At 41.9% G+C, this 14499-nt stretch overlaps 1 protein-coding gene across 7 annotated transcripts in view; it reads left to right on the top strand.

The window, feature by feature from the left end:
• The first annotated feature begins 7729 nt into the window (after nt 1-7729).
• The window catches only part of LOC100668894 (zinc finger protein 84-like), a 32806-nt gene continuing 26036 nt past the window's right edge, over nt 7730-14499 (top strand). The window contains exons 1-3 of one of the 7 annotated variants that reach the window (XM_023543394.2): nt 7730-8092; nt 13232-13421; nt 13974-14132. Coding sequence is in view for 6 of the 7 variants with exons in the window: in XM_023543393.2 (XP_023399161.1) it covers nt 13407-13421 (15 nt within the window). In the remaining variant the exon portion in view is untranslated. Of the gene's footprint in view, nt 8093-8159; nt 9576-13231; nt 13422-13973; nt 14133-14499 lie in introns of those variants that run through there. The other 6 variants (XM_023543393.2, XM_023543391.2, XM_023543396.2 and 3 more) reach the window with 6 other exon arrangements.

Below are 14499 nucleotides of genomic sequence, written 5' to 3'. Positions count from 1 at the left end.
TTAAATGTTACAGATCTTGGTCAGTGGGAAAAAAACAAGCTCAAATAACAGAAATATGGACAATGTCTTCGTATAAGATATGTAAGGATCCCCTGCACATTTTTTGTCAGCTAATTTAGGATAGGAACACTATGGATCCAGTAGCTATGGTGAATCCTTCTTTGGGAAGGTAGAGTTATTAAATGTGTGATCTCATATTGGGTAGAAGCGTAGCTATTATAGGGAAGCATTTGACTGGAGATGACGTCTCAAGTGCTGTCATATAATTCTCACAGGTCCAAAACCTTAGGAAAGAATGTGATGTTTTCAGTGATAAATTTTTACCTTATTACGTGTCAGAGAGATAGAAAACTCTTCATACATGAAATGTGGGAAACGTTTTGGGTAAAATGTGGAAGAATTCATAGAAAAGAGAAATGCCTTGTATAAGCAAGAGGCAAGGTGGGTTAACCCCACCTTTATTGCTAGCTGCATGGTATGGATTAGCATGAATCCAATTCTTACGTGGAATTGGCCCCAGGCTTTGTTTTCCCACATCTCCTTTCCTTGTCACCAGCCACTCCAAATGGCACACTAACCACACAGACTTGGATGAGACCTTACGAGTAAAAGAACTTAGTCCTTTAGATGCAATTCTCTGTGCTGGCTCTCCTTGGCCCCTGTGGGTTTGTTAATTCCTTGGAATGACTAAACTTAGTGTTACCCACATATCATAACCAGAAGGATAAAAACAGAAGCATCAGTTGTGGTTTGGTAGAAGTGTAGGCAGGAGGCCTTTATTGTCCCCAGAGAAACTCATGGATGTTCTCACCAATCAGGAAGACCAACTGATACCATGTTCAGGTCCCTTTTATAATATTGCATATGCATAATTGGGGCCTCAATGCATAGACGTGATTGACTGAATCAAGAATATGAATGATTAATTGTATCATGCCCTCTACCCTTCCTGAGGTTTTTTGCCAGGTGTGGTGTTAGGGGCTTCCACCTCATTTGTACACATTTAGGTATTGCCTGGATGTTTTAGAAAACAAAAAGATTGCTTGAAAAATTCCAAGGGCTATTTTCAGGAATCAGAGACAAAGGCCAAATCAAGTTCTTTGTCCCACACCCCAGAAAGCAATATATGATGGAAATTCTATCACCAATCTGCAGGGCAGTGAGTATCTCTTGATATGGTCTTTCTGCCCATGGTCTTGTAACTTCTACAAAATGATTGGGTGCGGCTGTGGTAATGTGTGTAAAACTCTTGCTGGGATTGGCGGGACTAGGCAAATAATGTATCTGTGCTTATCAAGGGGATTGGTCAGTTTTGCCATCCCGCTAGGTTTAAAAAGAGTCAATCCTACAGGTTGAGGGGGGACCTTACTGCCATCAGGAAGAAGAGCTGGGAGCAGAGCACATTCTTTGGACGCAGGGTCCCTGTGCTAAGAACCTCCTAGGCCCAGCAGATGGAGAGCTGTAACACCGGAGAGCTGTAACACTGGAGAGCTGTAACACGGGCCACTGCAGCAGTATGAGGTGGCAGCAGTGTGAGAGCAGTGGCATGGTACTGCTGTGGTGGCTTTCTGGCCCACAGCACAAAGTGGTTGCAGTAGGCTTGCTGACCCATGGTGCGAGAAAGCTAAGCATGTTTGGACAGGAGACTTGTTATCCGATTGTGGTGACTCCAGGCACATGTTGATGGAGCTAAAGAGCTGTAACACTTGCCTAAGCAGGGCAGAGGCCAGGCCTGAGCAGGGCCCGGTGGCAGAAGCCTGCCTATAGGCACAGACGAAAAGTCCTGATCAAAGAAATGTACCCTGAGTTGTGCCTCTTACTTCCAAGTTGATCCCGATCCTGAATTGTAACCTGTTACTTCTATAACATACCCCATAATTGTGAATGTGGTTTGTAAGTTCTCTGTGGCCATTACCACAAATTGAACCCAGCAGAGAAGTAGAGAGTGCTTGGGGAGGGACAGCTGTTGTTAGAATTGGTGAAAAGGTTAGAGAGAGGAGGTTATGTCTGACCTCCACCTCATAGGCATCTGCCTTGGCCTACTGCTGATGGTGATTATTAGAGGACTTTAGTGGCTACCACTTTACACAATATAGCTAATATGTCACATTTTTATATGTTTAGAATATGTGAAAGGCTTCTCTATTAAATGCAATCTTTGTGGATCCCAGGAATGTTGTTATGTAATAAAAAACTGAATATAATGAGTATGGAAATACAACTGTATTAGTTTCTTATTGCTGGTATAACAACTTGCCACAAATTTGGTTGCTTTAAACAACATGAATTTATTATCTTACAGTTGTGGATCTTAGAAGTCTAAAATGGTCTAAATAAAGTCAAGGTGTTGGTAGGGATGTGTTTCTTTGCAGTCTCTAAAGAGGAATGCTTGCCTTTACAGCTTCTAGAGTCTGCCCACATTCATTGGCTAATGGTTCCCTTTCATCTTGAAAGTCAGCAATGGCTGGTCAAGCCTTTCATCACTGTGACACTGATTCTTCTGCTTCCCTCTTCCTCATTAAGGACTATTAGGATTACATTGGGCTCCACTGGGATAATCTAGGATAATCTCCCTATTTTAAGATCATTTTATTAACCATCTTCATCTGCTATTTAAAGTCTCCTTTGCTGTGTAATAGAACATACAGTGTCTGGGGTATAGGACATGGCCATTTTGGGGAGGCCACCATTTGGTCTACTGTAGTCAATCTTGTGGCCACCAGTGATGCATAGTCATTTCGCATGTAAAATATATTCACCGTATTCCAACATTCCCAGAAGTCTCAACTGCATTACCCCATCAACTCAGAGTTCAAAATCTCATCTAAATCTTAACAGTTCAAAAGTCCTCAGATCTCTTTGAAATCATTTATATTAGGTAAGGTTGAACTTCTGGGTGTGGGTTCATCTTGAGGCATAATTCCTCTGCATATGTTAGCCTATGAAATTTAAGAAATATATAGTCACCAAATAGTTCATTCCACCTGCTACCTTAATTCCCCTAGGCTACATAATGTAAAATATTCACATGTTCTGGGGATTAAGATATGACCATTTTAGGGAGGTCATTCCGCCCAGGGAGCTCTGGTGACAGTGGTTAAAGCAGTCTACCGCTAACCAAAAGGTCAGTGGTTCAAACCCACCAGCTCTGAGGGGGAAAGATGTGGCAGTCTGCTTCCATAAAGATTTACAGCCTTGGAAACATTATCAGGCAGTTCTACTCTGTCCTATAGGGATGCTATGAGTTGAAATCGACTTGATGGCTATGGGTTTGGTTTTATTTTTCTGCATATCACAATAACTTCGTTAAATTTCAGAGATTTCTCACTGCTTTCAAAACTTTTCTGTAGTTTTCAGAAGAAAATTTGTCATGAATTCCTTTGATATATCCTGTTTGGGTTTTCATAACTACTCGGACTGTATGCTTATGTCTTCTGCCAAATTTAGGAAATTATCAGCCTTCATTTCTACAAGTACTTTTTTAGCGTCACCATCTTTCTCTTCTTCTGGACTCCAATGACGTGAATGTTACATGATTTGTTTTAGACCTACAGGTCTGTGAGATTCTGTGTAAATTTTTCATTCTATTTTCTCTCTGTTCTTCAGATTGAGTAATTTTTATTGTTATAACTTTAAGATACTGGTTCTTTGCTCTTTACATTTTGTGACTGTGCTCATCCATTGAGTTTTTTTTTTTTTTTTTTTTGGTTATTGTATTTTTCAGTATTAAGATTTCCATTTGGATCATGGTATGTTTGATTCCTTTGTTGAGACTTCCTGTTTTTCTTTTTCAGGTATGTTCATAAATGCTCTTTGAAGCATTTTTTCTTTTTATGGCTACCTTAAAATTCTTGTGAGATAATTTTAACATCTTTTGTATCTCTGTGTTGGCATCTGTTGATTGTCTTTTCTCATTAAATTTTTTTTTATGTCTGGTTTTGACAAGTTATGTCTTTTGTATCCTTGACATTTTGGATATTGTGTTACTAGAGTATGGATCTTATTTAAATCTTCTTAGGCAGTGCTGGTGAGGTAAGGAGGGCATAGTCTCAATACAGCCAGGTACAGGTGAAGTCTAGGTTTCCCCTTTGATTTTCTTCGACGTGGGAGTGGAAAGCTAGGCAGTTGTGAGATTTCAATCTTGGCACTTGGCCTCTTTTGATACCACCTTTGCTGTCATGGGGAAGGGTTCCTAGTTGCTGTTCCCACATGGCATCCAGTGACACAGGGTGGGGATGGGGAAGGAGACCACCTTACTGTGAATGATAGTAAAAGTTCCGATTTCCTGTTCAGCATCCTCTGACACCACCCCAGGAGGGAGAGGGAGAGCCATTTCATTATTTCTGGATGAGTGTAGAAGTCCAAGATCCTCACATGTCCTCTTCTGACACTGTTGGGGGACCATGTTATTGCTGGGTGGGATGAAAGTCCTGGTTGCCCTTTCAGTCTTCTCTGATACCATCTGAGCAGAGGTGGTGGGTTGAAGGCTTGAAGGGATCGAGGGCGAAAGCCAGTTCGGCCATTAAACTAAATATATACTTGCATTATGGTACTCTTGACCATTTATCCCAAAGAAATGAAAATTTTGTTTTTGTTGGTTGCTGCTGAGTCTATTCTGATTCATGGTGACCCCATGTGTACATAGTAGTACTGTCCCATAGGGTTTTTAAGGCTGTGACACCAAAAATTTGTGTTGTAAATTCTAAGCCCTATATCTGTGTATGCAATGCCATTAGGGTTTTCGTTATGTAATTGAGGCTGTATCAGCGTAGAGTGTGTCTTAAGTAAATCACTTTTGATATGTGAAAGGACAAATTAGAAACAGAATAAAGCAGACACAGGGGAGAAGACCCACACTATTTGAAAATGATGTAGGCAGACTGGCCTACACGCCCTGGAACAACAAGGATGGCCTTCTAAAGAAGTTGAAACAAGGATGTTCTCCAGAGCTGACAGAGACCTCCCCTCGAGCTGGTGCCCTGAAATCAGACTTCTAGCCTGCTAAAATGTGAAATAAATTTCTGTTCGTTAAAACCACTCACTTGTGATATTTCTTTTATAGCTGCACTGAAAAATTTAGATGTACTCAACAACTTGAAATGACTGAACTATACAGATGGACAATAGTTTATAGTGATTTGCAGAGATAAAAAGGGGGTTAAGGAGGAAGATGGATATTACTAAAGGGGTAGAAGGAGGGATCTTTGTGGCGATAGAATGGTTTTAGTTTACAGGGCTATGCATGTGATAAAATTTCATATAACTTTATACACATAAATGCACGAATGATTACATGTAAAACTGGTGACACCTTAGTTAAGTACTGTGGGTCATACCAGTGTCAGTTTCCTGGCTTTGATATTGTACCATTGTTAGGCAAGGTGTTATCTTTGGGGAAAGCTGGGTGAAGGGAACGTGGGACCTCTACTATTTTTGCAACTTCCAGTGAATCGAGTCTATAATTATTTCAAAATAAAAAAAATTTTTAAAGGTGAAAAAAAATCTGATTTCTGTTCTTTCGTTACCTTCACTGAGTTAAATATTTTCTTGTTTCTGGGCATTGAGGTACCCTCATTCATATGTTGTGGTGGTTCATTTTGTGTGTCAACCTGGCTAGGTTATGGTGCCTAGTTTGGCCAAACTGTAGTTGCTTTTATGGTAAAGTTACATGTGATTAAATCAGTTGGCCTTAAGTAAAGCAGGTTACCCTCCATGATGTGAGTGGGCCTCATTCAATTAACTGAAGAGTTTAAGAGCAAAAATGGAGCTTCCCTAAGGTGTGTTCTGCCTCCAGATTATAAGTAGGTATTTTTGTAGAATTATTTTTCACTCTTCCCATTGCCTGACGTATGATTTTTGAACACTAGCTTGCAGGAATCTCCAGTCTGTTGCGTGACCTACAGTTTTTGGACTTGTCAGCGCCGCCCCCCCGCCCCACCATCATTTCATGAGACAGTTCCTGCAACTCTCAGTCTCTCTCTCTAGATAGATAGATGTTGTTTGCTAGTGAGTCAATTCTGACTCATATCGGCCCTATATGACAGAAGAGAACTACCCCATAGAGTTTCCGAGGCTATAATTTTTACGGGAGCATATCACCAAGTCTTTTCTCCTGAGAAGCCACTGGGTGGGTTCAAACAGCCAACCTTTCGGTTAGCAGCCGAACACTTAACCACTGTCCCACCAGGGCTCCTGGATACATAGATACAGATGTATATAGACTATGTGTATAAACCAAAAACCAATCTCAGTGCCGTGGAGTCGATTTCGACTCACAGCGACCCTATAAGACAGAGTAGAACTGCCCTGTAGAGTTTCCAAAGAGCACCTGGCGGATTTGAGCTGCCAACTCTCTGGTTAGCAGCCCTAGCACTTAACCACTATGCCACCAGGGTTTCCTGACTATATGTATACATATACATATAATATTACATATATATTTCATAGGTTCTGTGTCTCTAGAGAACCCTAAGACGTGTCTTTGCACACTGGCCTGTTTATCTCATTAATAAATATTTCTCATAAAGAATGTGGTTTCTTGTATTGCATTTTAGCACACATTGTCTTCTAGATTGTATTGCTTATACACCTGTCAGAAGTGTATGCAAATGAATCCTTTCCCACACACATGACAAACAGGGGATTGTTAGTTTTAATCTGACAGTATTGACCAACGTGGTATTTTAATATTCTGCATTTCTTCGATTTCTACTAAATTGGACCATTTATTGGGTGGGCAGTCATAACATAAGTTGGATTTGGAGGAATGAGTAGGAGTTATCCCATGAAGGACCCTTTTTGACCTCTGTTGTCTCATTGTAGGTGGAAATCACAATATCTTGCTGTGAGGAAGAAATCCAGTCATCAACTTGAAATCTCCCCAAATACAATTTAAAGCTCCAAGCAGCAGGGCGTTTTTGGTCTGTGTTTATAGCTCTTGTAACTCAGTGCACAGAACAGCTCTTGACTCATAGTAGGCATTTTATAAACATTTGTTACATGAATGAACGAATGATCAATCCCATTAGCTGGAAGGCTGAAGAGTGTTTTCAAATGTCTTGGGTAAGTGGTGTAAATCCTGAGCTTTGCTCTTTAATTATGGGAGACGGTATGGCTTGGGCTACTCACCAGTTCTGTGAATCAATCAGGCCTCAATATTAAACTGAAGCATTTCCCCTTCTGTGAGCTTTTGATTCCAAGCATTTCCCACCTCTGTGGAGGAAAAGTTACTCCCGCCTTTGACTCTGCGCACATGGACGGGAAGGCCAGGCCTCTGCGTTGGCTCTGCCCTTGTTGCAGTCCCCTATTTATCCCTTTCCCCCATCCTTATGCTTCCCCACCCCCCAAACAAGAGCTGTTTCATCCGCTGTTTTGCCCATTCTATGACTGACGGCTTCCCCAGAAATGTAGCTTCCTCCAAAAAGCCCCCTCCAGCCAGAAGGATTCCCAGGATGCCAGCTGGTTCCCTCCAAGAGTTGCTGGGGTTCTCTTTATACGGACCTGAACTTCCCCTAAGATGGCCCCGCTTTCTTGACGTCTCTCCGCTTTTGTTAGGCTAAACATCCTTGATTGTCCACGATAGTCTTGGCCCAACCTCCAGAGAGACTGTGTTAGGCTTCAGTGTCTGAGAAGCTACACAGTTTGTTAGCGACCACAGCAGATTCTGTAAACTGAAGGCTCAGTGGTTGAGTTGGCCTTGAAATGGGGCAAAACATGTCGTTTTCAATTACTTCTCAAGGTCCTGTGCCTTCCGCCTAAGACGTGAGAAGCACAACGTAGCCCTCCGTACGGCAGTTGGTTGGAAAATGGCATCTCCCGGCACGTTTCCGCGAGCGGGCGCGCGTATATTGCGTCATAAAGGGAGGCTCGACTGCCAGATTCCGAGTTTCTTTCTGGAAAGACGCCAGGTGGCTCTTCCAGACAACCATCCGCAAAGCTTCTGTGTGTTCAGTCAGCCACGGAGGTGCGGCCGCGGGGTGGAGGGCCCAGAGGGAAGTAACCAACACCGACTCCCTCGCTCACGTCTCCAATAGCGGACATCCCGGAGTTCCTGAATTCGTTTCCAGCCGTCCAGACAGAGGTCGTCTGTCAGGTCGATTTCGGGTTCTGAAGCCGAGCAGAGCACGTCGGGGTCACTGTTGGGCGGAGCGAGTGGGGTGGAGTGGGGGTGGTTCCGTGTTGGAGGATCATGTCGGGGAGCTTTTTTTTGTTGTTAAAGGTTTTCCGTGGGCGGGGGGGGGCGGAGTTCAGGGAGTTTCGTGTTGGGACGTGTCGGTACTGAGGTCTGGAGAGAGTGCGTAGTGCGGTGTCTGCGTTGGAATGTCCGCTATTGGAGAAGTGAGTAGTGGGGGTCGGTGTTATTTTTTTATCATATGGTTACTTTTAAGGATGGCGTTTCTGGCCCATTTGTCTCCAAGTTTACTGTGCAGTTGGATTTTAAATTTGTTTTCTTGTTCATTCTTACCTAAGGAACGACATTCCCACCAACCTAAATATTCAAAATAACTCTCACCATCTGTATACGCTTAGTATATTTCATTTTTATCGATGGGATCATGTGTTTACATAGTCATTATAATTTTTTGTGATAAAAATAATATAACAAGTTTTGCCAGTTCAGTAATTTCTGTATGTACAGTGCAGTGTTACTGATTACCTTCATCATGTTGTACAACCATCAGCACTCTTTTTTCCAAATTATTCCTCCACCATTAACAGACACTAGACACCTTTATTCCCCCTCACTCCCATCCCTGGAAAAGTTTTGGTCTCTATACCAAATGGAAACCCTGGTGGTGTAGTGGTTAAGTGCTGTGGCTGCTAACCAAAGGGTTGGCAGTTCAAATCTGCCAGGCCCTCCTTGGAAACTATGGGGCAGCTCTCTTCTGTCCTGTAGGGTCGCTATGAGTCAGAATCGACTGGACAGCACTGGGTTGGGTTTTATACCAAATAGTGCCACCCAATCATTTGATGGGAGTTACAAGACCATGGCTAGAAATCAATCCGTTGCACTGCAACAAGTCATTTTGGAATGTGTCAAAATTAATAACATTTTCTTTATTTCATTGAATCCCTAGTCTGTATTCAGGTTTTCTGATCCTCTCAAGGTAGTGTTTTAACATTGTATTGTTTGGATCAGGATGTAGATAATGTGCATATATTGTGTTTGTTTGTTGTATCTCTTACATTGTGTCAGTTTCCCTTCCCCCTTTTTTTTTTTTTTTGCCTATGCAGTACAATGGATTGTTTTTTACGGCCTTGCTTGCCATGGTCTTGTAACTCCCACCAAATGCTTGGGTGGGACTATGCAAATAAAGTGCTTGTGGTCCACCGAGGGGATTGGACAGCTTGCTAATAATGCAAATAAGGCATATGGAACCCTAATGAGGGGATTGATCAGTTTTGCCATCCCACTAGGCTTAAATTGAGCCCATCCCAGAGGGAGAAAGAGGAGACCTCAGTATTACCAAGAGATGGGAATGGAGCATCTTGGGACTCTGGATCCCTGCACTGAGAATCTCCTAGACCCAGGAGACTCAGAGAGAGAGCTGTAACACTGAAGACTGCGCAAAATGGTATAAAAATGGCATGGGGGTGGTGTCTGACCTCCTCTAACTTCCCAAGGGGGAAGGAGAATCAAGATCAACAGCCCAAGGCTGATTCTTAGGAGGTAGAGGTTAGGCACGCCTCCACTCTTCTGCTGTCTTTACCAGTTCTGACACAAACCGTCCCTCCCATGGCACTGTCCACTTCTCTGATGGGTTCAATAATTCATTGCAATGGCCACTCAGAACTCACAGATAATACGATTATGGGGTTTATCAGGGAAGTAACCTTTGCCGTTGAGTCAATGCCGATTCATATCGACCCTGTAGGACAGAGTAGAACTGCCCCACAGAGTTTCCAAGGAATGCCTGGTGGGTTTGAACTGGTGACCTTTTGGTTAGCAGCCATAGCTCTTAACCACTACAGCACCAGGGTTTCTGTTAGGGAAGTAACAGGTTACAAGTCAGGTTCAAGAATGCTCAGGGTACAGTTCTTTCATCAGGACAGCCTGTTTTCAGCTGTGCTTACAGGCACACCTCTCTCTGGCCCTAAGCCTCTGCCCTGCTCAGGCAAGTGTTAAACAAAGCCCTTGTAGGTCTGCTGATAAGGGCCCAGAGGTGCCCCACTCCACCAGTAAGCTTCTGCCCAAAGGTGCTTAGCTGTAGCTCTGTGGGTGGGCAAACCTAGCTCCACTAAGTGCCTGGAGGCACCCTACTTGTCCAGCAAGCATCCTGCCTGAAGACACACAGCGTTCTTGCTTCATGGTCGAAGAAGCCCATCATTCCATCTCCTGCTGTCGTTTCTCTGCCGCTGCTTCTCGAGCTGTCTCTCTGTCTTCTGGTTCCAGGAGTTTCTCAGTGCAGGGATTCCGGGTTCAAATGCCACGCCCTCTGCTCCTGGCACTTCTTTCCTGGTGGTGATAGAATCCTCTGTTTCCCGCCTCTGGGGTGGCTCATTTCAAGCCCAGCAGGATGGCAAAACTAACCAATCCCCTTGGGGGGCCACAATTACCCTCTTTGCATTGTCCTACCCAATCACTTTGGTGGGGGTTACAAGACCATAGTGAGAAACGCCACGCAAAAATGATCCATTGCACCGCAGACAGTGAGAAGCAGTGGCAGATAAACAGCAGCAACAGAACCAGGAGTCCTGGGAGAGATGGTGTGGTGAACTTCCAGGCCCACGGAGCGAGGTGGCTACAGTGGACATGCCAACCCACAGAGTAATAGAGCTGAATGTCTCTGGGCTGGAGGCTTACTGGTGGAGTGGGGTGCCTCCGGGCATATACTGGTGGAGCTAAAGAGCTTTGTAACACTTGCCTGAGCAGGGCAGAGGCCAGGCCAAGGAGCCAAGAGGCCTGCCTGCGGACATGGCTGAAAAGAGCCTGTCCTGATTGAGGAACTGTATCCTGAGTTGTTCCTGATCCTGAACTGTAATCTGTCACTTCCCTAATAAACCCTGGCATGGCTTGAATTGTGTCCCCCAAAATGCCTGTCAACTTGGCTAGTCCATGATTCCCAGTGTTGTGTGATTGTCCACCATTTTGTCATCTGATGTGATTTTCCCTCGTGTTGTAAATCCTGTCTCTGTGATGTTAATAAAATGAGATTAGCGGCAGTTATGTTGATGAGGCAGGACTCAATGTACAAGATTAGATAGTGTTTTAAGTCAGTCTCTTTTGCGATATAAAAGAGAGAAGCAGCAAAGAGATATGGGGCTCTCATACCACTAAGGATGTAGCACTGGGAGCAGAGTGCATCCTTTGGACCTGGGGTTCCTGTGCTGAGAAGCTCCTAGTCCAGGGGAAGATTGATGACAAGGACCTTCCTCCAGGGCTGACAGAGTTAGAAAGCTTTCCTCTAGAGCTTGGACTTCTAGCCTATTAGACTATGACTCTTTGTTGAAGCCATTTGCTTGTGGTATTTCTCTTATAGCAGCTGTAGGTAACAGACAAATCCCATAGTCATGACTGTTGTCTGTGAGTTCTGTGTGGCCATTGCAACGAACTATTGAACCCAGTAGAGAAGTAGAGAGTGCCGTGGGAGGGACAGCTGGTCTCAGAATTGGTAGAAAGGTTGGAGGGTAAAGGTGTGTCTTACCTCCACCTGATAGCAGTCAGCCTTGGCTGCTGATGCTGATGTTTCTCCTCCCTCCTTGTGAAGTTAGACAAGGAGATCTGACACCATTTTTCACAGCCTAGTGCCTCTTAATATGTTGCAATAAGAAGTGCACAGCACCATTCGAAGGGTTCTTGCCATAAAAATTGAACAAGAAGCCAATCAAACCTCTTAAGTTCAACTACCCAGTTTACAAGAAAAACTGGGAGTGGAGGGAGGTGGGTAAGAACAAGTTCAAGTATACTATGAGAAGCAATCGGGCAAATCCAGAAGGCAGAACATCCTATGGACAAATGACCTGTGCTCTTTCTTCCTTTATTTGTTCTTTCCGAAAGCATATAAGGCTGTGGGTTATAATCTTTTGGCACCATCCTTAATTTTATTTCATCCTCTCTTTTTTTAATAACTTTATTTTTAAATTCTTATTTTAATTGTTTTAACTTTAAAAATTGTATGCTTATTAAAGGCTAAAATTCACTTTCCAATCGAATGTTCAGCCATAATAATTACGAATTTATATTTCCTGTTGTGAGTGTGTCTGTGTGTATTTGTGATACATGTATACACGGATACAGATGTGTTCCTTTACTTTTGTAGAAATGTGTGGTTATATTACACATATGTAGTCATAAATTCTTTACATAAATTTTTAAAAAGTAATGTGCTTTTTTCACTGGCTATATATTATGCTTTGGTATATATATGCACATTTTTTTATTTCAGTAAATATGGATTACACTATTAAATAATTACATAGTATTCCATTAGATGGGTTATAATTCCTCATTCAATTCTCTATCAGCAGACCTGAATAGTATCTTTATGTTTGTTTTTGCTTACTTTCTCATTTTTCCTTTGTATAAATTACCAAAAAGAAAACGTTGGGTCAGAGGTGATACTTATTTTGAAAACGTACAGTACATAGTGAGCGAATATTCTTCAGTAATGTTCTGCCACATAACACTAATGTACAGTGTTTATATAAGGTTATTATTTCATTTTTGTTTTGCTTTACATCTTTTTTTTACAAAATCCTGATTATTCCTTCCCCTCATAGGGCTTTTTTTTTGCTTTACATCATTTCGCTTTTCTTTTGGAAAGAAATAAAGTGTTAGAGCTATAACTAAAGTCCTAACTCCATTCCTTCCTCTTTCTTACCAGAAGTAACCACTATCCTGAAATTTTACATTATGTTCATGCTTATTTTTGGACTTTTAAATATATGTATTACCTAAAAATAGTATATAATCATATGTTGCCTTTCCTAAAGTTAATCTATGTTTGATCTTGTCAGTGAACAAGAGCATGACTTGATTTTGGTTTCTTATCCCCCCTTTCACATCCATGGTCTTCTGACTTTACGTAAAAAAAGACATTCCTCTTGTTTATTCGCTTATTCCATATCTCCCTGTGGACACTGCCCCGTGATGTAAAAGCCCCAGGGTGTTATACAAGGAGACAAGATGAAACGCGGGGCCTTATGTTAGAGTGAGTCTGCATGGTAGGAGAGACCAAGAGTGTGGACCCAGGTGTATGTATTATAATCGAATTTGCTTTTGAATCCACAGAATCTACAAGAACAAGACATTTTAAGTGACAAAAGAACCAAGAGTTTCCTGGCTTGGGAGATCGTTGTTTCTGGTAACAGTCTGAACTGAGATATCTGAGCACAGCTTCCGCAGAGGTCCAGAGAAGACAGAACACTCTCTAAAGTTACTAATCTTTTCTTAAGAACAGAAGAAAATGACCAAAGCCCAGGTGAGGTTTGTTTGACCTATTTTGCCCTTGTTCCCTAATGGATTTGTGGAAGTTTATACAAGACAGCTTGATTGAATGAGCTGTAGGATTCTTAGAAAGCTGTTAACATAGATAAGTGACTTCATAAGACTCTGTGAGCTGCCTTAGCTATGAACTTGTGGGTACTCTTCCTGGCAGTCATAATGACATGAAAAGTTACACGATTTGCAGTGTCTCTGAGGAGAAGACAAGTTCTTCAAGGGACGTAAATATTTTATTGCTTTTGGGTCTTAAGAATTCCTCAGTGTTAGCTAAGTAAGTTATACCAAAGCAAAACTTAATTGGAAAAAATTACTCAATAATAGTTTGGCTTGACAATAGGGCCTTCTGGTAGTCTGACTTTATCCAGGAATAAAGCTGGAATTATCCAATAGAATGAATGGGCTGCTTGAAGAAGAATTCTCCCGACCAAATTTTTGTTATTGTTTTGGTAGAGATAGCAACAAATTCCATTCTTTCATAAAAGCTTGGCGTACAGATATGACAGTGCTCCCTTTGTTCCTTCTTAACCAGGTTCAAAAAATGAAGTCACAGACGAGCACTCTTGTTTTGATTTTCATATTTTAAATGACTCAAATGATACATTTGCATGGAAGAGATTTAAGCAACTAGAAATATTTGTAGAAAAAGAGAATATGCCTTATTCTTTCCCACCCAACTACCAATCCAAAGGTAACAAATATGAATGGTTTGGGTCTCCATTCAGTCCCATTCTGTGAATTTACCTGTGGTAGACTATGTCTACATTTATTTGTATACTCATATAAACTTCTGTATACACACATGTATTTGTACATATACTGTTGTACATGTTATTAAGTATTTTTTTCGTATCTTGGATCATAATATATACTGTTCGGGGGCTTGATTTTTTTCATTTAAGAGAATGCCTTAGAGTTAGTATATATGCATAACTTCATTGATTTTAATTTGTGAATTTCATAGCATTGACATGTATTTTTGCTCTGTCTGCTTTTAATGGAAATTTAGGTTATTGATAGTTTGTCAGTGTGATAAACAATGAAATAATGAACATTCT

This window comes from Loxodonta africana, chromosome 11, assembly GCF_030014295.1.
Source record: "Loxodonta africana isolate mLoxAfr1 chromosome 11, mLoxAfr1.hap2, whole genome shotgun sequence".
Taxonomy (NCBI): Eukaryota; Metazoa; Chordata; class Mammalia; order Proboscidea; family Elephantidae; genus Loxodonta; species Loxodonta africana.
The sequence above is the reverse complement of the archived record's forward strand: the minus strand, read 5'-3'. Positions and strand labels throughout refer to the sequence as shown.